Source organism: Cetorhinus maximus, unplaced genomic scaffold (genome assembly GCF_964194155.1).
Source record: "Cetorhinus maximus unplaced genomic scaffold, sCetMax3.hap1.1 HAP1_SCAFFOLD_398, whole genome shotgun sequence".
Lineage (NCBI taxonomy): Eukaryota > Metazoa > Chordata > Chondrichthyes > Lamniformes > Cetorhinidae > Cetorhinus > Cetorhinus maximus.
Window position 1 is genome coordinate 143,124 of NW_027596344.1, and position 26,294 is coordinate 169,417.

At 46.2% G+C, this 26,294-nt stretch overlaps 1 protein-coding gene across 1 annotated transcript in view; it reads right to left on the reverse strand.

Annotated features, from left to right (window-relative positions):
* The window catches only part of LOC144673607 (plexin-A1-like), a 316,439-nt gene that overhangs the window by 141,890 nt on the left and 148,255 nt on the right, over window positions 1-26,294 (reverse strand). The window contains exons 3-4 of the mRNA XM_078535357.1: window positions 18,062-18,202; window positions 8,852-8,952 (exon numbers count right to left, since the gene is read on the reverse strand). Of these exons, the coding sequence (XP_078391483.1) occupies window positions 8,852-8,952; window positions 18,062-18,202 (242 nt within the window). The remainder of the gene's footprint in view (window positions 1-8,851; window positions 8,953-18,061; window positions 18,203-26,294) is intronic.

Sequence of the window (26,294 nt, forward strand, 5' to 3'; positions counted from 1 at the left end):
CATTTATCCCATCAAACTCGCTCTCCCATTTTGTCAGTCCGGTTAGTTCTTCATATTTGTAATGCCAATTCGTCCACCTGTCGTCTCCATATCCTGTAAAGCCCGTACTTCCCAGGTGTGGAATTTCTCTTTGTTTTAAACCTCTCAAGTGATGTTGCAATGGAGAGCGCCCTGCTTCCTACTGAATCGGTCAGGTTAGCGAGAGGGAGAGGGGGCAGGACAGAGAGGGAGGGCGAGAGGGAGACTGAGAGAGAAAAGCGGGCGGGGAGAGAGGGAGGGAGGAGGGGGGCGGGCAAGAGAGAGAGAGACAGAGAGAGGAGGGGGCAGGATGGAGAGAGGGGGGGGGCAGGATGGAGAGGGGGGGGCAGGATGGAGAGGGAGGGGGCAGGATGGAGAGAGGGAGGGGGCAGGATGGAGAGGGGGGGGCAGGATGGAGAGGGGGGGGGCAGGATGGAGAGAGGGGGGGGCAGGATGGAGAGGGGGGGGCAGGATGGAGAGAGGGAGGGGGCAGGATGGAGAGAGGGGGGGGCAGGATGGAGAGAGGGGGGGGCAGGATGGAGAGGGGGGGGGCAGGATGGAGAGAGGGAGGGGGCAGGATGGAGAGAGGGGGGGTGCAGGATGGAGAGAGGGGGGGGCAGGATGGAGAGAGGGGGGGGCAGGATGGAGAGAGGGGGGGGGCAGGATGGAGAGAGGGGGGGGCAGGATGGAGAGGGGGGGGCAGGATGGAGAGAGGGGGGGCAGGACGGAGAGGGGGGGGCAGGATGGAGAGAGGGAGGGGGCAGGATGGAGAGAGGGAGGGGGCAGGATGGAGAGAGGGAGGGGGCAGGATGGAGAGAGGGGGGGGCAGGACGGAGAGGGGGGGGCAGGATGGAGAGAGGGGGGGGCAGGATGGAGAGAGGGGGGGCAGGATGGAGAGAGGGGGGGGCAGGATGGAGAGAGGGGGGGGCAGGATGGAGAGAGGGGGGGGCAGGATGGAGAGGGGGGGGCAGGATGGAGAGAGGGGGGGCAGGACGGAGGTGGGGTGCAGGACAGAGAGAGGGGGGGACAGGACGGAGAGAGGGGGGGGTCAGGACGGGGAGAGGGGGGGGCAGGATGGAGAGAAGGGGGGGCAGGACAGAGAGAGGGGGGCAGGACAGAGAGAGGGGGGCAGGACAGAGAGAGGGGGGCAGGACAGAGAGAGGGGGGCAGGACAGAGAGAGGGGGGCAGGACAGAGAGAGGGGGGCAGGACAGAGAGAGGGGGGCAGGACAGAGAGAGGGGGGCAGGACAGAGAGAGGGGGGCAGGACAGAGAGAGGGGGGCAGGACAGAGAGAGGGGGGAGGGCAGGATGGAGAGGGGGGAGGACGGAGAGGGGGGGGCAGGATGGAGAGTGGGGGGGAGGACGGAGAGAGGGGTGGGGGGGCAGCAGAGAGACAGTAAGAGGCTGGGAGGAGACAGGAAGTCAGAGTGAATTCCAGGCTATAACTCCCTCAGGCTGGGAGGCAGTTGCAATGTTTCTCCTGCTGGGACTGAACCTCGTGCTTCCCGACACAACTCAAACCAGCCCCAGAGAACAAAACCAAACAAATGGTCTCAGCCTTTAATTCTACACAACTCTCAACACAACCAAACCGAATCCCCCACAGGCACTGCGCAAGCTACTTCCACAACAGACTCCCAACCTCCTGACACTACAATCCAAACTTAGAGGAGAGAAGAGACTCATTTCCGAGTTTGGTAACGACAAACTGAGGGAGGCAATAGAATAAACGCTTGGCCGGAAAGCTGGTGCAGGAGGGAGAGCATCAGATTTCTGAGGCACTGGGACCGGTTCCGGGGAAGGTGGGACCTGTACAAGCCGGACGGTCTACACCTGAACAGGACTGGGACCAATATCCTCGCAGGGAGATTTGCTAGTGCTGTTGGGAAGGGGTGGGGAGGTTTATCCAAATTGGCAGGAGGTTGGGAACCTGAAGGCAAATTCAAATCAGGGAACGAGAGACAGAGAATTAGTGAGTGACTCTGAAAGGCAGAAGCAGCACAGCTTAAAAAGTGTACAGCACAGGAATTTGGCAGCGTTAAAGGGTATATATGTAAATGCAAGGAGCATAGTAAATAAAGCCGATGTGCTGGGGGCCCTGACAGACACAAGGCAGAATGATACCATCGCTATAATGGAAACTAGGCTTAAAGAGAGAGGCAAAAATGGCAGCTCAACATCCCTGGGCATAGAGCTTCAGACAGGGTAGGGAGGGGGATAAAAAAGGTGGGAATGTAGCATTATTGGTTAAAGAATCAACAACAGCTGTGAGGAGGGATGATGCACTAAGTGAAGCATCAAACGAGGCCAAAACAAAAACAAAAATACCTGGAAAAACTCAGCAGGTCCGACAGCATCTGCGAAGATGAACACAGTTAACGTTTCAAGTCCCTATGACTCTTCTGTTCTGTTGAAGAGTCATACGGACTCGAAATGTTAACTGTGTTCATCTCCGCAGATGCTGTCGGACCTGCTGAGTTTTTCCAGGTATTTTTGTTTTTGTTTTGGATTTCCAGCATCCGCAGTTTTTTGCTTTTGTCAAATGAGGCCATCTGGGTTGATCTCAGAAATAAAAAAAGGGCAGCCACACTGCTAGGAGTGTAGCAAAGACCCCCAAATAGTGGAAGAGAGATAGACGGCAAATATGTAAACAGATTTCGGAGTGCAAAAACAATAGGGCAGTAATCATCGGGGACTTCAACTGCCCCTGATATCAATTGGGATACAAATAGTGTGAAGAGCACAGAGGACGCAATATTCTTGAACTGCATTCAAGAGAACTTTTTTAGCCAGCACGTAACAAACCCAACAAGAGGGGGTGCAATTCTAGATTTAGTCTTAGGAAATGAAGCTGGGTAAGTGGATGGAGTAGCAGTGGGGGACCATTTTGGAGATAGTGACCATAATTAGATTTAGCGTCATTATGGAAAAGGACAGAGATGGAATAGGAGTAAAAGTTCTAATTTGGGGAGGACAAATTTTACAAAGCTGAGAGGTGAGCTGGTGAGTGTGGACTGGATACAGCTATTAGAAGGAAAAACTGTCAAATCAGTGGGAGACATTCAAAGGCGAGATTCTACAGGCACAGTGTAGACATGTCCCCACAAAGAATAAGGGCGGCACTGCTAAATCTAGAGCCCCCTGGTTATCCAGAAGCATACAGGCCAAGATAAAGCAGAAAAAGAAAGCTTATGACAATCACAAAAGACTCAATACTGTAGAAAGTCTAGAGGAGTCTAGAAAGTACAGGGGTGAAGTAAGAATGGAAATTAGGAAAGCAAAGAGAGGACACGAAAAAATATTGGCAGGTAAAATCAAAGAAAATCCTAAGATGTTTTACAGGTACATCAAGAACAAGAGAATAACTAAGGAAAATGTAGGGCCTATCAGAGATGTACATGGTAACTTGTGGGCTGATGCAGAAGATGTGGGCACGGTTCTCAATGGGTACTTTGTCTCTGTCTTCACTAAGGAGAGGGATGATGCAGACAGTCTAGTTAAAGAGGAGGTGAGTGAAACATTAGATACAATCAGCACAGTGAGAGGGGAAGTATTGGAGGGACTGGCATCGCAGACGGTGGATAAATCACCAGGGCCGGATGGATTGTATCGCAGGCTGTTGAAGGAAACCAGGGAGGAAATAACGGATACTCTGAGGATCATTTTCCAATCCTCACTAGATACAGGCGAGGTACCAGAGGGTTGTAGGTCTGCAAACGTTGTACAATTATTTTAAAAGGGTCTGAAGGATTGGCCAGAAAATTATAGGCCGCTCAGTCTGACTTCGGTGGTGGGAAAATTATTGGAAACAATTCTGAGAAACGGGATAAACTATCACTTAGTAAGACACGATCTTCCCCTAACAAAACCATGGAGCATGCGAGATACAGAGGGACAGATGAAGATGAATGTTGCTTCAGGACCTAGGCCAAACTCTCTTACTGTTCAGACGTCAGAGGATCTGTTATGCCCACCTGAGATAGCAGAAGGGTCCCCCCAGTGTAACATCCCCTTTTAATGACATACTGCCAGGGCACTACATTGAAGAGGAAAATAAAGAGAGTGGACCCGCAGGAGAGGGAGCGAGGGAGGGAGTGAACAAGGGAGGGAGAGAGCGCTAGAGAGACAGGGAGGGGGATGGGATTGAGAGGGAAAGAGAGGAGAGAGAAAGAAAGAAAAAAAGTGGGGGATGAAGTGGGGGGGGGTGAGGGAAAGCAGGGAAAAGAGAGAGAGAGAGAGAGAGAAGGGGGAAGAGAGAGCGGAGAGGAAGAAAGGGAGAGAGAGTGGAGGAAACAGGAAGTTTATAGTGACTCCCAAAGGAGGAAAGCAGTTGGCACTAATTCTGGGTAAAAGTTATATTTTGTTCGGATTAGTTGCTAATGAAAGTGAGTTGAAGGGTAAAGTACATTTAGCATCATTATGCTCAGGGTTTGTTTTTTCCCTGTAGAAATTGATATTTTTGATTGTTCCTTCTGAGTTTTGAAGACCCCAGTCCATGTCGGTAAAGCGAGAATGCCAACTCCACATTTCAACATCTGTTTTCCAAATGAATCCAGTGCCCAGGGTTTAAAAATCATCCCTGGCAGCTCATTCCCTCCATGTTAAGGGATTCTTCCAGCCAACTGCGCTGAACTTGACCACCCTGACCCCATGGTCCGTGGAGCTGGGCATAACTGGCAGTACAACCTCAGACTGAGCTTCTCTCTCACTAAGCGTTGGGCATTTCCTCTTTAAGGACCACTCCAAGGCATCAGCATAGGAAGCTGCTCCTCAGGACCCACAATTCTAACGTTGGGGATCCTTCCCCCAGTGCTCACAGGGTTGACCCTGGGTTGACATTGAAGCCAATGGATTTGGTGTGCAATCCATGACCACTGCTAAGTGTTACCATTCACTCTCCATCTCGTGTAACGTTGCCGTGAGTATGGTGCTGAACTGCTCAGTGTTGCATTATACAGCAGGATAGATGGATTCGAGCCATCTGGGCCTTATCTCTTGGCAGCAACAGCAAATGCCTGGGTCCCAAACTGTTCCATCCTGCTCGTGATCACATCCAGTTTGATGAAGATTAACAAAGGCCCTTGTGGTTTACAGCCAAGGTCACGCACAGTGAAGGACAACGTGACCGGCTCAATTTGTTCCCACTTGCAGTCGAGAACCTTGCAACATGTGTTGCTGTCCTGCCTCGTGGGAACCATCTGCACCAACCCCTCTCACCGGCCAAGCTGTGGCGAGAGCACTCACAGAACCGGATGTGTTGAAAGAAGATACCAAATGGAGCTAGGAGGGCCGGAAGCTTGGAGGAATGAGATTCGGTCGGCTGAATGCTCCACCAATTTTCCGAGTTTTCATGCTCTGGAGTAAGATCCATGGTTCAAAAATCACCGAAAGCAAATGAGAGGGGTTGTCCGCCGAATTTGCTGGCTCAAAGTCAAAGGTTCTTGGTGAGCAAAGTGGGTGATCTTCACTCTCGGAGATGTGCATTCTCAGGATCTCACAGTGCAGAAGAGGCCCTTCGGCCCATCGAGTCTGCACCGACAGGTGAGGAACACCTGAACCACCTACCTAATCCCATTTTCCAGCACTTGGCCCATAGCCTTGAATGTTATGACATGCCAAGTGCTCATCCAGGTACTTCTGAGGGATAACTTCATAAACAAGGGCATTTCACTGTCAGCAGTGTCTTTGGCAGGGAGGGTGGGGGGTGGTGGGAGGGGTCAGGGAACTGTGAGGTTTACACAAGGTAAGCTCCCGCAAACACGAATGAGATGAATTCAACAGATAATCTACTCTTAATGGCATTAGTTGAGGGATAAAGGTTGGTCAGCTTGGGAGAACTCCCCCTGTTCTTCTCCCAACAGCTCCACGGGAGGTCTCCCTCCCTGAACTGCAAGACAGGCCTTCAACCAGCAGCCCAATGCCTCTGACAATGTGGAGCTCCCTCAGTATCGCAATGGGAGCGTCAGCTTGGATTAAGAGCAAAAATCTTCGGAATAGGACTCGAACTGACAATCATCTGACTGGGGCGAGCACGTCGCCACTGAGCCAGAGTTGGTGCATAATGCCTTGTTGCAATGAAGATTGAGCCCATTGAGAGAAGTACCAGGAAGCAGAGACACCTGTGGAATTCTCAGGAGATGAGATGCTCAAGAGCAGAGGGGGGGGAAAACAGTTACCTTTCAGGATGAAAAAAATCCACAACTTAATTCAATTTGCATTTCATTTTTGGCTCAATTTAATATAAAATGTAGAAAGTTGCAGACTGTGCATATCAGAGCAATATATTGCAGAGTGGAGGAATACGTCTGCAATACTACTGATTAAGCTCTTCTGCAAATAAAAAAGTGTCCATTAACACTTTGCATTTTATTTGGTCAGCAAAGAAAGACAAAAAATGAGAAGATTAATGTCATTTCCATTTCTGAGCAATGCTGGAGATTTTCAACACACCATCGATCGCAATAAATGTCAGTGGTCCTCCTAAAGAAAATAGCAAGTGTGCAATAATCTAGCTTAGAGAGCGCTACTTTGTGTAAATGCATGAAAGAGGAGCTGGGCCGATGGCAGTCCTATGTGCACGTGGATCACACGCATATCCACCCAACAATGACACGACTGGTTCAGACGAAGGAGGCCCTTGAACCCATTGCCTCTGTTTCCTTCCACCACACCAACCCTAACATCTCAACAACATCCTGGGGGTTACCATTGACCAGAAACTGAACTGCAGCAGCCCTATAAATACCATGGCTAAAAGAGCAGGTCAGAGGCTGGGAATTCTGTGGTGAGTAACTCAGATCCTGACTCCCCAAAATCTGTTCGCCATCTACAAGTCACAAGTAATGAGTCTGATGGAATACTCTCTGCTTACTTGGATGAGTGCAGCTCCTACAACACTCAAGAAGCTCAACACCATCCAGGACAAAGAAACCCGCTTGGTTGGCACCCCATCCACAAACATTCACTCCCTCCACCACCAACACACAGTGGCAGCAGTATGCACATCATCTACAAGATGCACTGCAGCAATTCCTCAAAACTTCTTCAACAGCACCTTCCAAACCCATGACCACTACCGCCTAGAAGGACAAGGGCAGCAGATAGATGGGAACACCAACTCCTAGAAGTTCCCCTCCAAGCCACTCACCATCCTGACTTGGAATTATATCATCAGTCCTTCACTGTCACTGGGTCAAAATCATGGAACTCCCTCCTAAACAGACCTACACCACATGGACTGCAGCGGTTCAAGAAGGCAGCTCACCACCACCTTCTCCAGGGCAATTAGGGATGGGCAATAAATTCTGGCCAAGCCAGCGAAGCCCACATCCCATGAATGAATTAAAAATAAAACCCAAAACGGCATCTCGCCGGTTCCAGAGCGACCTGGGGACTGTCCTCAACCAACATTGTCAATCTTTTCCAGGCTCTTGACCACCATCTATGTAAAGAAATACTTCCTGACACTCATGCGGCAGGCTGCACTCCCAACGCAGTCACAAATGAGGCGCTGTCTTTTGAACGCAATGTTAAAGTGAGGCCCCATTTGCCCTCTCAGGTCGGTAAGGAAGGTCTCACAGCACTATTCCAGAGCTGGGGCATTGAGGGCAAACTTTATTTGTCAGCCAACCTCAATACAAAAAGACAATTGCCAGGCCACCATCAGATTACTGCCTCTGAAATCTTGCTGTGAACAAACTGAGCCTCACATTTCTCTAAGCTACAACAGTGACCACATTTCACTGCTTGTACAGCATTTTGGGATGTCCTGAATCATGAAAGACGCTTTAGAAATGTAAGCCTTTCTTCTTACGTTTGCTCATTACAGTCCTGCCCCTCGGTCTTCACTGCTACAGTCCTGTTCCACATTTAGTTTCACTTTCCACCTGCAATGTCTCAGCAATGTTAAGTGCCAAACATGGCAGGCAGAGAGAGGGAGGGACACTTCCTGACTGGACACTTCCACTGCCCCCAGCATCAGTGTAATCCAGGATGAGCGCAGCTCCAGCACCACTCAAGAAGCTTGATACCAACCAGGACAAAGCAGCCCGCTGGATTGACACTTCACCCACAAACATTCACTCCCTTCACCACCGACGCACAGTAGCAGCAGTATGTACCATCCACAAGGTGCACTGCAGGAACTCACCGAGACTCCTCAGGCAGCACCTTCCACACCCACGACCACTACCACCTAGAAGGACAAGGGCAGCAGATACATGGGAACACCACCAACCTGGGAGTCCCCCTCCAAGTCACCCACCATCCTGACTTGGAAATATATCGCCGTTCCTTCACTGTCGCTGGGTCAAAATCCTGGAATTCCCTCCCTAACAGCACTGCGGGTGTACCTACACCACATGGACTGCAACAGTTCAAGAAGGCAGCTCACCACCACCTTCTCAAGGGCAATTAGGGATGGGCAATAAATGGTGGCCTAGCCAACAACGCCCACATTTCATAAATGAATAAAAAACAAAATCTCGTGGGAGAGGCCAGCATAAACCCGGGGCCAAGAGGGCAGGGGTGGGGGGTTGTGTCAAACAGGAAAATTCCTCTCCAACTTCAGGACAATCAGACCCAGTACATCATTATTTAAACCACTTGCCTTTTTCAAGATGCAGTCTCTGCCCCATCTAAAAATCGCTCCACCTCCCTTTGGCAGGCACACAAAGAACTAGCACCTTTCACAACGGCGGATAACACATTCCGGGAGTTCACTAACCTCTGGGAAAAGAGTTGTCTAACATTCAGCCGATTCGTACTCCTTTACAGTTTCCAAGCCGTGAAAACATTGGTACCAAGGATCGATGAGGAGGAGTCTACTACTTACACGTTATGCAGAATGCACCAGCCGCAGTGTGGATCACGGGAGCCCAGGCACACCTCACAGCTCTCATACTGCTCACAGCTCTCCACTGGAACGCGGCTCACCTGTACAAATAGGAAGCACTGACCGTTAGCTCAAATACTGACCCGTCACAAGGTCAAGGAGCAAGGGCTGTACATTCAGCAGGGGCAGGGTACTTCACAGCATCCTTTCCCATCCAAGAACTGCTGAAACACCCCTATCCCCCCCCCAACACAACCGCCCCCCCAGCACCCATTGCGCACCAGGTCTCCATGTGGTGTCCGTGACAATAATGACAGATGAAGTCACGTCACAGCACAGCAGTCAATGCAGAAACCTCTTTGCTGTGCTTCCACAGGAGAGGCTGTTTACGCCTAAACCAATTTAATAAACAATTTAATAAGCCATCCAGCCAAAATCATCTGCTTAGGACAATCCATGTGCTTTTAACCTTGGACTGAGATACATCGCAATTTATTTACTTGTTCCCTCTGCGCAATTATATCCTTCCTTTCCAGAAGGCAGAATTTCCCTTCGGAATGCGATTCCCAGTGAGTAAACTGGGTTAGGCAAGTGGGATATTTTTCAGTGGTGACAATTATTTGACTGTGTGGGGCATTGCACAGCCAAAACCTAATCTTGCCTGTCGCTACAAATACAATACCAGAAAATTACCACAGGAGATCTGCTAGTGTGCTTAGGTGCATTTTAAAAGCAGAAGATTCTCGGTGTACAGGCATCACTGGCAAGGTCGGCATTTAATACCCCTCCCTGGATGCCCCTGATAAAATAGCGGTGGGCCTGCTTCTTGAACCACTGCAGTCCCTGCAGTGAAGGCATTCCCAGAGTGCTGGTAGGAAACAGTTCCAGGATTTTGAACCAACGACACAGAAGGAAGGGCTGATGTACATCTTCATCAGGAAGGGAAGAGACTGGGAGGTCACAGAAAAATAATAAGAGGGTAAGGAGGTTAATGGATAGAAACTAGAACCAACCACACTGGCCAATTCCTCTCCTCACGTATCCTAAAGGTTACCATTTTGAGGTTCTATTGGTCCAGTCATAGAGAAAACAAACCAATCCAATGACACTTTCTTTGACACCAAGGTGGTGGAGGCCTCCTGCTAAGACTGAACATTATGAAACTAAATTAGATCAAGGCCAACATTAGAGTCTAGGTAGCTCTGTAGGGAAAGGAAAAGAACATCACACCAAGTCCAGTTTTGCAAGATTCTCTGAATTCACCACAAAATGACTGCATCATCTGTACCCTAAAGTTACAAATCTGATCAACACTTCCTCTATACATAGACAACTTGGAAATGCAGAACACAAAACTGCACTGCTGGGTGGTTTCATAATTTAAAGCAATGCAGACCGAAAATGGACTTGCACATAGGCCTTCCACCACACACCAACCAACTATCCATCTCTGCTCCCGCCTAAATGCAACTATACATTTTCTCTCTCCCATCACCTGCAATGCAAGTCCCAAAGCCTCGTTCACTTGACTTTCCAAACCTGGGGCTAATTTTCAACTCCAGCCCTGAGTCTCCCCTATCCAGTGGCTGAAACATATACACATATGAATTAGGGGCAGGAGTAGGCCACTCAGCCCATCGATCCTGCTCCACCATTCAATATGGTCATGGCTGATCTAATCTTAACCTCAACTCCACATTCTTGCCTGTCCCCAATAACCTCTCACCCCTTGCTTATCAAGGGTCTATCGACCACTGCCTTAAAGACATTCAAAGACTCTGGCCGGGGTCTTCCAGCCCCTTCATGGCAGGACCCACTGCTGGAGATTCGGCAGCCCAGTCAAACTTCGACTTTCGGCGGGAACGGACGATCCCGGTGGCCGGAAATTCCTGCCCACTGCCTCAACCATCTTTTGAGGAAGAGGATCCCAAAGTCTCTCAACCCTCAGAGTAAATATGTTGCCTCCTCTCTGTCTTAAATGGATGATACCTTATTTTTAAACAGTGACCCCTAGTTCTAGATTCTCCCACAGGAGGAAACATCCTCTCCACATCCACCCTTGTCAAGACCCCGCAGGGTCTCATATGTTTCAATCAAGTCGCCTCTTACTCTTCTAAACTCCAGCAGATACAAGCCTAGCCTGTCCAACCTTTCCTCATAAGACAACCCGCCCATCCCAAGATGTTAGTCTAGTAAACCTTCTCTGAACTTCTTCCAACACATTTACATATTCCTTAAATAAGGAGACCAATACTAATAGTCGTTTGGTAGTACAGAACTTGAGTATTGCTGAGAAAAGAGACATGTCTAAGCTTTTTGTCTTGCACTCATCAGTACACTCACAAGAAAACCAATTTAAGGGGAAAACAACAATTTATACTGTATGTGGAAAACGAGTGCTGATTGGTTGGTGAGGTAACACCACTTGCCAACCAATCAGCACTCTCTTCACATACAGTATAAATTGTTGTTTTCCCCTTCTATTGGTTTTCTTGGAGTGTCCTGATGAATGCAAGACAAAAAGCTTAGACACGTCTCTTTTTTTCAGCAATACTCGAGACCAATATTGTACACAGATATGGTCTCACCAATACCCTGCATAACTGAAGCATAACCTCCCTACTCTTGTATTCAATTCCCCTTGCAAAAAATGATAACATTCTATTAGCTTTCCTAATTATTTGCTGTTCCTGCACACTAGCTTCTTGTGATTCATGCATTATGACACCCAGATCCCCTCTGCACCTCAGAGCTCTTCAATCTCTCACCATTTAGGTAATTTGCTTCTTTTTTATTCATCCTGCCAAAATGGACAATTTCACATTTTCCCACATTATACTCCATCTGCCAGATCTTCGCCCACTTACTTAATCTATCTATATCCTTTTGTGGCCTCCTTATGTCCTCTTCACAACCTACTTTCCTGCCTACCTTTGTGTCATCAGCAAATTTAGCAAGCATACCATTGGTCCTGTCATCCAAATCATTTATACAAATTGTAAAGAGTTGAGGCCCCAGCACTGATCCCTGTGGCACACCACTCATTACATCTTGCCAACCAGAAAATGACCCATTTATGCCTACTCTCTGTTTCATGTTAGCTAGCCAATCTTCTATCCATGCCAACATGTTACCCCCACACTATGACCTTTTATTTTCTGCAATAACCTTTGATGTGGCACTTTATCAAATGCCTTCTAAAAATCTAAACACAGTACATTCACCGGATCCCCTTTATCCACAGCACATGTTACTCCTTCAAAGAACTCCAATAAATGGGTTAAACATGATTATCCTTTCACAAAGCCATGTTGACTCTGCACGATCACCTTGAATTTATCTAAGTGCCCTGCTCTAACGTCTTTAATAATAGCGTCAAACATTCTCCCTATGACAGATGTTAAGCTAACTGGCCTCTAGTTTCCTGCTTTCTGTCTTCCTCCCTTTTTGAATAAAGGAGTTACATTCGCTATTTTCCAATCTAATGGGACCTTCTCTGAATCTAGTGAATTTTAGAAAATCAAAATCAATGCATCCACTATCTCACTAGCCACTTCTTTTAGGATCCTAGGATGAAGTCCATCAGGACTCAGGCACTTGTCAGCCCTCTGCTCTAATGATCTGCAAAGTACCACTTCCCTGGCAATTGTAATTTTCTTCAGTCGCTCCTTCCCTTCCATTTCCTGATTTACAGCTATTTCTGGGATGCTTCTTATATCCTCTTATAAGTGAAAACTTATGCAAAATACCTGTTCAATTCATGTGCCATTTCTTTCTTTTCCATTATCAATTCCCCAGGCTCACTTTCTACAGGACCAATGCTCACTTTGTTAACTTTTTTCTTTTTTAAATACCTACAGAAATTCTTACTACCTGTCATTATATTTCTAGCTAGTTTTCTCCTGCACTCTCATTTTTCCCCTCTTTATTAATCTTTTAGTCATTCGTTGCTGTTTTTTATATTCTGTCCAATCTTCTGACCTGCAACCATCTTTGCGCAATTATATGCTTTTTCTTCAAGTTTTATACTATCTTTAACTTTTTTAGTTAACCACAGATGATGGGTCCTCCCCTTGGACTTTTTCTTTCTCATTGGAATGTATCTATTCTGTGTATTCTGAAATATCCCCTTAAATGTTTGCCACGGCATCTCTATTGACCTATCCCTTAACCTAATTTGCCAGCTCACTTTCACTAGCTCTGCTTTCATGCCCTCATAATTGCCCTTATTTAAGTTTAAAATACAATTCTTAGATCCACACTTCTCTCCCTCAAACTGAACATAAAATGCAGTCATATTATGATCACAGGACCACAGAAAAACAGGACGACTTGAAGAGGAGCAGCCCAGTTGCTAGGTAGTGTGGGCCCACAGTTACAAATTGTACTAATTGTTACTAACCTCACTTTGCCCAAAGCCAGATAAATGTTTTCCCAAGTATTTATCCAATTCCCTTTTGAAAGCTATTGTCGAATTTGCCTCAACCACCCATTCAGTCAGCAGATTCCAGATCATAACAACCACCGTGTATAAAAATGTTTCCTTGTTGCCTCTGGCTTTTTTTGGTCAGTCACCTTAAATCTCTCTCTTCTGGTTACTGACCCTCCTGCCACTGGGAACAGCCTTCACCTTATTTCCTCTGTCAAGATTCTCCATGACTTTCAACAACTCTATAAAATCTCTTAACCTTCGTTGTTTTAAGGAGAACAATCCCAGCTTCTCCACTCTCTCCATAGAGCTTAAGTTCCCCCATCCCTGGTACCATAAGGTCCAGACATAGCACTGGGTGCTGATTCTCCATCCAACCCTGCGATGCTTATCTGGGAACACTTAATTGATACAGAAATGGTAGGGTTTCCATTCCTCAGAACTAACTTGATGAGCATGAAATTTCCCTTCAAAACAGCCCCTTGTATAGACAAGCGCTGTTGTTGAGTCCTGCTGTCCTATTATTCCCTAGTCTCGTGCAAGTGACTGAGCAACTTCATCAAGTAACCTCTGCAAGCCTGCCTCGAGTTTGAATGGCTGATTAGCTTATGGTTGAGCCAATTATTGGCACAAGGAGGGTTTGTTGGCGGCGACTTGAGCCAAGCAATTGCCTGGCAGCACAAAACTGGCACCAACTCTTGAACTGTCAGGATGCCTCGCTGTACCCTCGTTCCAACCATTGCCACACGCATCACAGTGACTGGAGCCAAGCAGAAACCAGCTGGGGTCAGGAGAGAGACTAAAGTCCTTCTGCCCACTTCAAAAGCCAGTTGGTGTTTGCGGCTTTGATGTCCTGGGCATTTAGCTGAAGGTTGGGGTGGGCAGCTGACTCTCAGTGAAGGTATCAGAGCACTTGTCCATATGTGCAACATCTGTAGGTGATGGGATGGTGGGGGTGCGGGGTGTTGGGGGTGGAATCAGCAGAGGTTCCACTCCAGGTCACTGCCCAGGGTCCTCCACTGGAAGAACATAAATGCAGCTGTTGAGCAACAGCTGTATCAGCCTTGGATGTGATGCCGACTCGTGGAGGATGACCCCATCATTCAAGGTACTGAAGGCTGATTGGTGGAAACTGCATTCGAGTGAGGGGGGGGAGGGGAGGCGGAAAATAAGTGTTCCTATATCCCGTACTTCACAACTCTGTTATAAAATCATTGCTTGCAATGCTTGTGGGGCCACAGGGTATTATTACACACAAGGCCCTTTTAAGGGGAAAAATAGACGCCTCATGGAGGAATGAGACAGAATAAATGATTGTCTCACATTAATTCAACATTAAAGTGAATAAATAGGCCCTCAGATTTCAATTAAGAATCTCACAAACTCACATTGAACAGGAAACAATGGGAAGGCAGATTCCCAATCAGGCCCCAGCATTCTGACAAGGAGCAAATTCAATAAAACATGGTTCTTTCCCTCAATAGAATATTTTTAATAAAAGAAAAAAATTTTTTTTTAAAAAAACCACCACCAGTCAACTCACAGTGAGGCACAGGAACGAGAGATCAAGCAAGTCTCCAGGTTTGACGCTGCCTTTGTCCCGGGATCCTTGTCAAACAAGCAGAGCTGGAGGCGTACAAAGACCTGCCTGCATGTTAATCCTACAAGAATCCCGCTCCTCCATCTCCTGCATCCTCCTTGCCCCCGGGAGTGTCCTTAAAGAGGGAATGCACCCTCAATGTTTGGTGGGACACCCTGATGCCTTCCTCGAACGCTGGGGGCCGCACGGTGTGGCGAGAGCATCTTGCGCGTGTTATGGTTTTAACAGGGAAGTTTCTTTCCTCTCGTGTTGAGTTTTAATGGGCCCCATTATATTTCTTATCTGCCCCTAAAAAGCAGCATCTTTTGGGCTGCAGTTTCCACTCTGGGTGCAACCTGGGACCCTGTGTTTCTCGTGAGAAGTATCTTTTCTCTCTCAAGTTTCCGCTCAAACTCATTTGCAGATCAGTGAGCACAAAATTTGCCATGAACCAGCACGATCGGGCAGTGTTTCAGAATGCAACACTTTCTCCCCACAATTGTGCTTTCAAAAAAATATTCCTTAATACACACTTAGGAGCAGTAACTCGGTGCAGTTTGATTAATACAGCTTAAAGTGGGTTTATCGCAAAAAAATAATAACTTTTAATTATTATGCATCAATCCATCACATGTGGGGAACCCGATTTATATAAAATTAAAAATGATTATTAAAAAACTATACAGAATAATTTGCTAGTTATAGTGAGACACATATAAATTAAAATATTGAAAGTAAAGTTAAAACAAAATCAAAACATTCCTATTCGTACCCTTGTACCCCAAAAGAACCAACATTATTTTAAAGCCTTCTCGCAGACCCACGAATGGGTTCAAATTAATAGAAATTCATTTGGAGGCAAAGCCAATTTTCGGGGCAGGGTCGGCTTAAACACAATAACTTTTAAACCAGCATGAATGATCGCACTCTCAACCTTTGCCAGTTCCAAGCAAATTGTGTGTAAAAATACCAACACAAGTGAGCAGAAACTCCAGGCCGCTAATACTCGTCTGAAAGTCCTGGGGCAACACAACGTCACTCTTATCGTTCCATCATAATAGCCCCTTTCCCCCCACTCCCAGCACCCCTGCCCAACTCCCCCTCAGTGACTAGGCTGCCTGTCACTTTTGGCCAGAATACAGCGCATCAGCATCCAAGCCAGCCTGCTATCCTGCTGACTATCGCAGAGCTGCAGATACCTTCATCAATCAAACTCTTAAATCAGGGCCACTTAAACAGGTAGCAGCTTCAACAGACAGATGTTCAGTGTCAGAGAGCCGGGAATAGCACTTGGATTGGCAAGAACACTATCTACACTTTATCCGTTTGCATGTAAGGGGAAAGGGAGGAAGATTTATGGAACTTGTAAACGGAAATTTTTTAAAAAACACAGCAAAGTATCTTGGGCCCTAATCAAACCTTTTATTTTGATATAAAATCAGCGGCCAGACAGTTTAATACACTAACAAAATGCTGCTGTTAGCTCACTGTGTGTAGTGCTTTGGAGCAGAACTCCATTCTTAAGTAGCGGAGTGCCGGCTGAAGCAATATAACAGAACGCAGGCTGAGGTTGTTTTGGAAAAGAATGTTATGAAATGTGTAGTGACCCGTGTTACTTCACAGCAATCAAACTAACTTTCAATAAACAACAAAGTACATTTAACAGGACTGTTATTGGGCCACATCTATTGGAGGTATTAAGTCAGATGGACCAAAGGTTAGGTCACAAGAGTGTCTTAAAGGATAAAAGAGAGGTAACAGGGAGGAGGAGCTTTAGGGAGGGTATTCCAGGGCTTGGGCCCAGGCAGCTGAAGGTGCGACATTAGTGGTGGAACAATTAAAATTGGGGTTGCACAAGAGGCCAGAATTAGAGGAGTGCAGATATCTCAAATGGTTGTGGGGCTGGAGGGGGCTTAGAGACAGGGAAGGGCAAGGCCATGGAGAGATTTGAAACCAAGGATAAAGATATTAAGACTGAAATATTGCTTAACTGGAAGCCAATGTAGGTCAGTGAGGTCAGGGGGTGATGTGTGGATAGGACTTGGTCAGAGTAAGAGCATGATCAGCAGAGTTCTGGATGACTTCAAATTTACAGAGATCATTCAAATGTATCTCCAAATATGCCAAAGGCCTCAGGTGCTTCACAGACTGCTGAAGGAAGGCAAATATATCTTATTCCCACAACCTATTATTCTCTTTAAGGACCATGTGGACCCTTGATTAGTTTTTCGCTGTCACTCCGTCCTATATTAGAGTTTACATATGCGGCCTCAATTAGTTTCCAGCCTGTAACCCACTGTCGGGTATCTGTTATTCTATATTAAAAAAAATTAATCCCTCAATTAGATTCTACCCTGTAACTCGCTCTCAGGTATCCATTATTCTGTATATAAACCACCCAAATCCCTCAATTATATTCCAGCCTGTAACTCACACCCGGGTAGCTGTCATTCTGTTTATAAACCACTCAAACCTCTCGATTAGACTCCAGCCTGTAACACACAGGCGGGGTTTTTTTATTCTATGTGTGAGCCACCCAAAATTCTCATTAGATTCAAACCTCCAATCATGCCTGAGTACCTGCAGTTCTATATATAAACCCCCCAAATCCCTTGCTTAGATTCCAACAGAGTGTTGCTGTTCTTCAGAATGATGCTTCAGTGAGTGCCTTGCTTTCAGTCTCTCTCTCTGAGCGCACAGAATGTCATAATTTTGAGAGCTTTTTGAGTTTAACTTGATCTGGGGTTAGAAACACAGATTCGAGCGTCAAAGCACCATCTGCCCCTGGCTACACTTGGTCAACTGCTGGAGAGGCTTCGAGCACCTCCAATCCCCAACTCTGAGGGGACATTCAGCACCGTGGACAGCAGCCTCTCCTCAACACTTCCCCCAATGAGAATTTGGCCAGGCGGTTATTTGGAATCTTTGTCCATACCCCAATCAGCCATGCACCCCCACCCAACCACCCACCCCCCCAACCCCTCCACCCCCATTATCCCCCCTTCACACCAGGTTCAGGATGGAATAACTTAGATTCCTGGCTTTCCGATTGCAATTCCCTGCTACTAAAGTGCACGCGGCCATGATATCCTCCCACAGCCCCGTCACCCCGCGGTTGAATAGGCCGTCGGTGGAACTTCTGCGGAGGCCTGCCAAATGGGACCCCACTAAGAGCCGTTCCAAGTAAAGTGGTTTTAGTTACCCGTTTGTCACTCATTGCGTAGATGTACTGGTAATCAGGACTGAACACCAAGTCGCGGAGTATGGGACTTCCCTCAGTGACCGTGACGTTTTCATACAGCATCGGACCCCCTGAGCCCAGAGTGATGGAATCAACCAGAATCTGAAAGACAAAACGCAATGGAACTGTCGTCAGTATAAAGTGGTTAGAAGGCTTTCGACTGTGGAAAACACTGTTACAGAGATACTCCCTTCCATCTCCCACGAAACATACTTCACATCTGGCACTTAACACTGCTTACACAAGACTGTCCCACGCACAGGGCAAGTTTGAAAGCTCCGAATTCAAGTCAGAGGTGATGTAGTGCGTCCTGACCTGAAGACTAAAACGATGGTGATGGTGGGTGGGGGGGGGGAGGGGGAAAACAAGGACAGGGCTAATTAAAGTCTAAATGCTTCCAATACAATTAAAACGAGGGTAATAAATATTAAAGAGGAGCTGAAAGCAAATCACCTATTTCTACATTCTACCAACGAGTTCTTATTGAGTTAAATAATCTGCTTATAATCATTAAATCAACTTTGCAGCCTTTATAACTAAGTTGAACGTGACATGTTTGAGGACTAATGGGATAAGGAGTTGGGAATTTATTCACTAGACTGCCAGTCGGCCACAGAATATTTAGATTCAATTTTTCAATTGAACTGACATTATTACACTGGGTTGCAATTGGCAGTAATTTAATCCTCGATAATCTCAAATAAAATCAAACGGCATACAATACCCCTGTATCGACAGCCAATCTCAGCAGCCTCTAGCTCAGCTGCTGCTGTCAGCAGGCAAATCACAGATCCAAACGTTGGATTGCAATGGGCAGCAGCTAAGCCTGTCCCCAATGTACACAGAGCAGTTGCCCACCGAGGCAGTCATTTTGCCCATAAGGAGTCAGGGGAGCTGTACAGCTCATTTACCCCACCACACAACCTTCGTGCACACATTCCACAGGGAGTGGTCACCGATCTCACAGTTTCCAAGTTACACCAAGGAGCAGAAGTAACCCAGTGTCCGGCAAGACATTAAACCGCTCCGAAGGAGGGTGCTGTGGACTCGAAACGTCAACCCTTGCTCCTCGCTCCACAGATGCTGTCAGACCTGCTGAGTTTTTCCAGCATTTTCTGGTTTTTGTTTCAGATTTCCAGCACCCACAGTATTTTCCTTCTGTATTAAGCCGAGGGTATCCCCTGCACCCTTGGGTGAATGTAAAACAGCTACTGTTCCGAATTAGAGCAAGGGAGTTCTCCCCAGTCTCCTGGTCAATATTTGTCCCTCAGACGACATTGTTAAAGATACAAATTATCCAGACCTTGCTGTGTGCAAATTAGCCGCTGTGGCTGCTACATTATAAATAGTAACTACATCGCAAAAACATACCATTGACTGTAAAGTGCTTTGGGATGTCCTGAGGTTGTGAAAGGTGCTGTATAAATTTATATGGCACGAGCCACATGGTTTTGCTTCCAGTTCATGACCTCCACGTTTCACTCACCTAGTTGCTCGTAACGTTAACATAAACCTTATCCGCTGAGGTCACTGAGTGAAAAGAACCAGCCAAAATAATGCAGGCAGCGCGAACAGTTGAGCAACACAAGAGGAGCTCCAGTCCCACACCAATGGCTTGCTGGCCAACCTCAGGGGGCAGTTAAGAGTCAACCACATTGGTGTGGGACTGGAGTCACATGGAGACCCAGGCCAGGTAAGGTATCCTTCTCTAGAGGGTATCAGTGAACCAGCTGGGTTTTTTTTACCACAATCTGACAGCTTCATGGTCAGTTTTTATATAAAAACAACAACTCCAATTCTCATACTCAGGATTTGAACCCTCATTCTCTGGACTATAAATCCAGGCCCCTAGATTATCAGTCCAGTAACATAATCACCATGCTACTGCACCCTGTTCTGGATCTTTGGTCACAAAAACAGATTCATTAATATCTTGCAACATTCTGCTTTCATCCTCCCCCCTGAAGCTAATCTAAACATGAGATCCAACTTCTCACTAATACAGCGCCCTCAGTAAAGGCATTCTCTAGTTCCCCTCCACTGTGACATACTTTTTACTGGGGCTCCCCAAAGACTCTGGAGGAACTCTTTAGCAGATGCATAATTTTATCTTCGAGTCTAAATATATGCAATCCACTCAGCAACTGGGAGCAATTAATTCAATATCAGCTTCTGTTTTCCTGGGAACCATTACTTGTGGGTCTTTAGGAAAACAGGCACAAATCTTTAATCGTAAGCAGAGGATCCCGAGCCACCTCCAGCACTCACAGGTTGCACCAACTGGGGAGTTCAATTCTTATAAACGAACCCCCCATACAACACACGTCGGAAATACAAAGATCTCCAGCAGTCATCGCCTCACTTCTCACTAAGTTGACCAAAAGTGAAAGCTCCCCCCACCTTCTCTTCCCTCAAAACTCTTCCCCCACCCCCCACCCCCACCTTGATCCTCCGGGTTTCTTTTGGCAGGCAAGGAAGTATGAAAATTTCTGACATGGTCACAAAGACAAGGGCAGATGAGCGAAGCGTTCACCTCTTGGAAGATTCACTGCACTTCCCAGGTTATCATCCTAATTATGGACCATTCCTTGTGAAATTGCCTTTTAGTAGTTCACTTTTCGGTCCACCCGTTCTACAGTCTTGACTCCAGGCAGCGCCCAGGACTACTTCTATTTCACTTCCTGTTCTTTCCAGCTCTATCAGGTCCCCTCACTTTGGCCCTCTTTAACAACAGAGGAGTATAGATTCTTCCAACCTTTCCTCATGACTCAGTCCTCAACTTTGCCATACTTCTCTCAGCCGCCCACAGTGCTTAACCATTTCCTTTGTGCCTTGGTCATATTCAAGGTGTAACTAAATAAGGTCACTACCCAGCTTCCTCATGGCATCTTTAAATTTAAACGAAGGAAAGAACTCTCACTTCTAAAGCTCCTTTCATGTCATTAGCACATCCCAAATTGCCAAGCAGCCAATCAAGTACTTCTGAAGTCTAGTCATTGTTGTAACAATGACTATCAATGGCATTACCATTACAGAATCCCCCCATTTTAATGCCTCAAACAAAGGACAGCACTTCCCTTAGTGCCCAGATGTTATGCACAATCTCTGGAGTGGGACTTGACCCGATCACATTTTTGCGCAGAGGCAAGAATGTTACTCACTGAGCCATGGTCGGTGCATCTAAGTGATCTGTATCTCTACAGAACCTGCTCAGGGTGATCGAATGCGTGAGTTAGAGTCTGGGACTCCCAGCGTTAAAACTGCAGAAGCTTTTCATGAACAAGCAAACACTTTTCAGCCCGCAAACCGATCTTGCTAATGACCTCAACATCTCAGCAACTATCACATAACTCCAGTCCATCTCTCTTCACAAACACATTCTATACATGTTCAACTAATTGATGTACTCTGTTCCAACGATTAAAAGTTGGATTGGACTCGGTCTGTGGAAACAGTGAACTCAAAAGGGCACAACTCCCTTGATCCAGGATGAGGCAAGCTAGCCTTCTCCTTGCTACCTAAGCCTCAGTGTCACTGGAAGGGGATGTTCACTGGGAGTGGATGTTCAATAAACCCACACCAAGACTGGATCAACGTTGGATTTAATGGATTTTCCTCTCACCTCAGGCCAAGGGCATGAGATTGCCAAATTGTTGCTTTCACCATCTGACTACTTCTCTCAAGTTTTTAAATCCAGAATCACAGAATTGTTACAGTGCAGAAGGAGGCCATTTGACCCATCATGTCTGCACTGGCTCTCCGAATGAGCATTATAACTCAGTGCCATTCTCCTGCCCTTTCCCCATGAACCTGCGCATTGTTTCTATTTAAATAATCATCCAATGCCCTCTTGAATGCCTCGATTGAACCTGCCTCCACCTCGCTTCCAGGCAGTGCATTCCAGACCCAAACCACTCACCGTGTGAACAAATTTCTTCTCACATCACATTTGCTTCTTTTGCAAATCACTTTAAATCTGTGCCGTCTCATTCTTGATCCTTTTACAAGCGGGAACAGTTTCTCCCTATCTTTTAAAAAGATCCACGGATATACTATTTAAATCATTTACCCGGTGGTCTACAAATGGATGGTGGTCTGGTCGGCAGTCTACACCACTGATAGACAGATTCTTCAACTATAGTGGAGTCAAGATAGAAGGTAGGAAAGTGGAGTTGAGGCCGAAATCAGATCAGCAATGATCTTATTGAATGGTGGAGCAGGCTCGAAGGGCCGAGTGGTCTACTCTTGCTCCTAATTCGTATGTTCCTATAATTGGGTATAAATGGGGGCAATGGGTTGGGCAATCCGATGGTCTTTGATGGCAGATGCCATCAGTTCTATGACTGTTTGAAACTTCAGCCTGACACTCTTATCAGGCTGCCCACACAAGTCCTTCTATTTACTTACCCTGGGTAAAAGGAAGGTCACAAAAAAAAAGCTGGTTCAACAGAAAGAGAGGACTAAGAAGAACTGAGTCACCGAAATGGTGTCAAGTGTGGCTTTCAATCAGCTTGCCAAAATCATCGACATTTACAATGGGCTGCAGAGGGGTCGGGCAGAACATAAGGAATAGGAACAAGAGTAGACCATTCGGCCCCTCGAGCCTGCTCTGCCATTCTGGTGTTTCGATTCCCACATTCCCATCTAGCCCCGATAATCTTGATTCCCTTGCCTACCTCAGCCTTAAAAATATTCAATGACCCCGCCTCCACCGCCTTCTGAGGCAGAGAGTTCCAAAGTCGCACAACCCTCAGAGAAAATTTCTCCTCATCTCTGTCCTAAAAGGGCGACCCCTAATTTTAAAACAGTGCCCCTTAGTTCTGGACTCACAAACAGGAGGAAACACCCTTTCGACATCCACCTTATCAAGGCCATTCAGGATCTTGTATACTTCAATCAAATCACCCCTCACTCTTCTAAACTCCAGTGGAAACAAGCCCAATCTGTCCAACCTTTCTTCATAAGATAACCCGCTCATCCCAGGTATCAATGTAGTAAACCTCCTTTGAACCACCTCCAATGTATTTACATCCTTCCTTAAATAAGGAAACCAAAACTGCACACAATACCCGAGGTGTGGTCTTACCAATGCCCTGTATAACTGAAGCATAATGTCCTTACTTTTCTATTCAATCCCTCTCGTAAAGGATAACATTCCATTAGCCTTCTTAATTACTTGCTGTACCTGCATACTAACTTTTTGTGACTCATGTACGAGAACACCTAGATCCCTCTACACATCAGAATTATGCAGCCGTTCTCCATTCAAGTAATACTCTGCCTTTTTGTTCTTCCTGCCAAAGTAAACAACTTCACAATTTCCCACATTAAACTCCATTTGCCAGATCGTTGCCCACTCACCCAACCTATCTATATCCATCTGCAACCTCATGTCCTCTTCACAACATACTTTCCTACCTATCTTTGTGTCATTTGCAAATTTAGTTACCATGTCTTCATTCCCCTCATCTAAATCATTGGTGTAAATTGTAAAAAGTTGAGGCCCCAGTACAAACCCCTGTGGGACTCCACTCATCACATCCTGCCAATCAGAAAAAGACCCATTTATGCATACTCTCTGCTTTCTACCAGCCAGCCCATCTTCTATCCATGCTAATATGTTACCCGCTACACTATGCGCTTTAATTTTCCATAATAATCTTTGATGTGGCACCTTATGAAATGCCTTCTGGAAATCCAAGTACAGTATGTCTAGAGGCTCCCCTTTATCCACTGTGCATGTTAATCCTTCAAAAAACTCCAATAAATTGGTTAAACATGATTTTCCTTTCACAAAACCATGCTGACTCATTCCAATTGCCTTGAGCTCTTCCAAGTGCCCAGCTATAACCTCCTTAATGATCGATTCTAATAACTTTCCCACAACAGACGTCAAGCTAACTGGCCTATAGTTTCCTATTTTCTGCCTCTCTCTCTTCTTGAATAGAAGGGTTATATTTGCTACTTTCCAATCTGATGGAACCTTTCCAGAATCTAGTGAATTTTGGAAACTTAACACCAGCGCATCGACTACCGCATTAGCCATCTCTTTTAAGACCCTAGGATGTAGTCCATCGGGACCCAGAGACTTGCCAGCCCGCAGCTCCATCAATTTGCTCAGTACCATTTCAATATTGATATCAATTTCACCAAGTTCCTTTCTCCCATTCACCTCCTGATTTGCAGCTATCACTGGAATGTTTTTTGTATCCTCTATAGTGAACACAGAAGCAAAATAATTGTTCATTTCTTCCACCATTTCCATATTATCTACTATTAGCTCTCCACTGTCACTCTCTAGAGAGCCAACACTCATTTTACTTACTCTTTTCCTTTTTAAGTACCTGTAAATAATCTTGCTATACGTTTTAAATTTCTAGCTAGCTTCCTCTCATACTCTAACTTCTTTCTCCTGATTAACCTTATAGTCATTCTCTGCCATTCTTTATATTCTGTCCAATCATCCGCCCTGCCACTCATCTTTGCGGAGTTGTATGCTTTTACCTTAAGTTTGATGCTTTCCTTAACATCACTACATAACCACGGATGGTGGGTCCTCCCCTTAGAATTTTTCTTTCTAGTAGGAATGTACTTATCCTGAATACTCTGAAATATCGAGTTAAATGTCTGCCACTTCTTCTCTATTGGTCTGTCCTCTAGCCTAGTTTCCCAGTTCACTTCAGCTAGCTCAGCTTTCATCCCAACATAGTTGCTTTTATTTAAGTTTAAGATACTAGTCTTAGACCCACTCTTCTCCCTTTCAAACTGGATGTAAAATTCAATCATATTGTGGTCGCTGCTACCTTGGGGTGCCTTTACTCTGAGGTCATTAATTAATCCTGTCACGTTACACAATACCAAATCTAATATAACCTGCTGTCTGGTTGGTTCCAGAACATGCTGCACCAAATCTAATATAACCTGTTCTCTGGTTGGTTCCAGAATGCGCGTCTCTAAGAAACTCTCTCGAAAGCATTCTAAGAGCTCCTCATCCAGGCTATTGCTGCCAATCTGATTTTTCCAGTTTATGTGTAGATTAAAATCGTCCATGATTATTGCCGTCCCTTTATCACAAGCAGACAATATTTTCTCTTGAATACTTTTGTCCTACACTGGCTACTGTTAGGGGGCCTGTAGACCACTCCCGCTAGTGACTTTCCCCCCCTGTTTCTCATCTCCAGCCAAACCAATTCTACATCCCAATCTCCTGAACCAAAGTCATCTCGAACTATTGCACCAATGCCCTCTTTGATTAACAGTGCTACCCCTCCACTTTTACCTAGCTTCCCAGCCACGTCTCCGTAATTATTATCAGATCATATTTATTTACTTCAATGTGGGCCATCAATTCATTTACTTTGTTATGAATGCTATGTGCATTCAGATAGAGAGCCTTCAGTTTTGTCTTTTTGTTACGTTTGTAACATCTAGTCTCAACTGATATATTCTTAGGTTTTTTTCTCTCTGTCCCTTCCTGCCATTCTCTGACCCTCATTTCTCATGTTACTATTTTGTTCTCCTGTCTTGACTCTACACCTTGAATTGTTACCTTTACCCAATCTTGATCCCTCACCCCTCTTGTTTAGTTTAAAGCGCTCGCTTCTTCCCTAGTTATGCGATTTGCAAGGACACTCATCCCAGCATGGTCCAGGTGTTACCCGTCCCAATGGTACAGCCCCCACTTACCCCAGTATTGATTCCAGTGCCCCACAAGCCGGAACCCACTTCTCCCACGCCAGTCTTTGAGCCACGCATTCATTTCTCTAATCTCATTTGCCCTATGCCAATTTGCACGTGGCTCAGGTAATAATCCAGAGATTATTACCTTTGAGGCTCTGCTTCTTAATTTGGTACCTAGCTCCTCATACTGACTTTGCAGAACCTCTTTCCTAGTTCTACCTATGTCATTGGTACCTACATGGACCATGACAACTGGATCCTCCCCTTCCCACTACAAGTTCCTCTCCAGCCCTGAGCAGATGCCCCAAACCCTGGCACCAGACAGGTAACATAGCCGTCTGAACTCTCGCTCTTTGCTGCAGAGAACAGTGTCAATCCCCCTCACTATACTATGGCCAGCCAGCTCATCCACCTTACAGACTTTGCTTTCATCCACACAGGTTGTGAGCACCTCAAACCTGTTTGACAATTGCAAAGCCTGAGGCTCCTCCCCTACTGTCTGCTCAGTCCCACT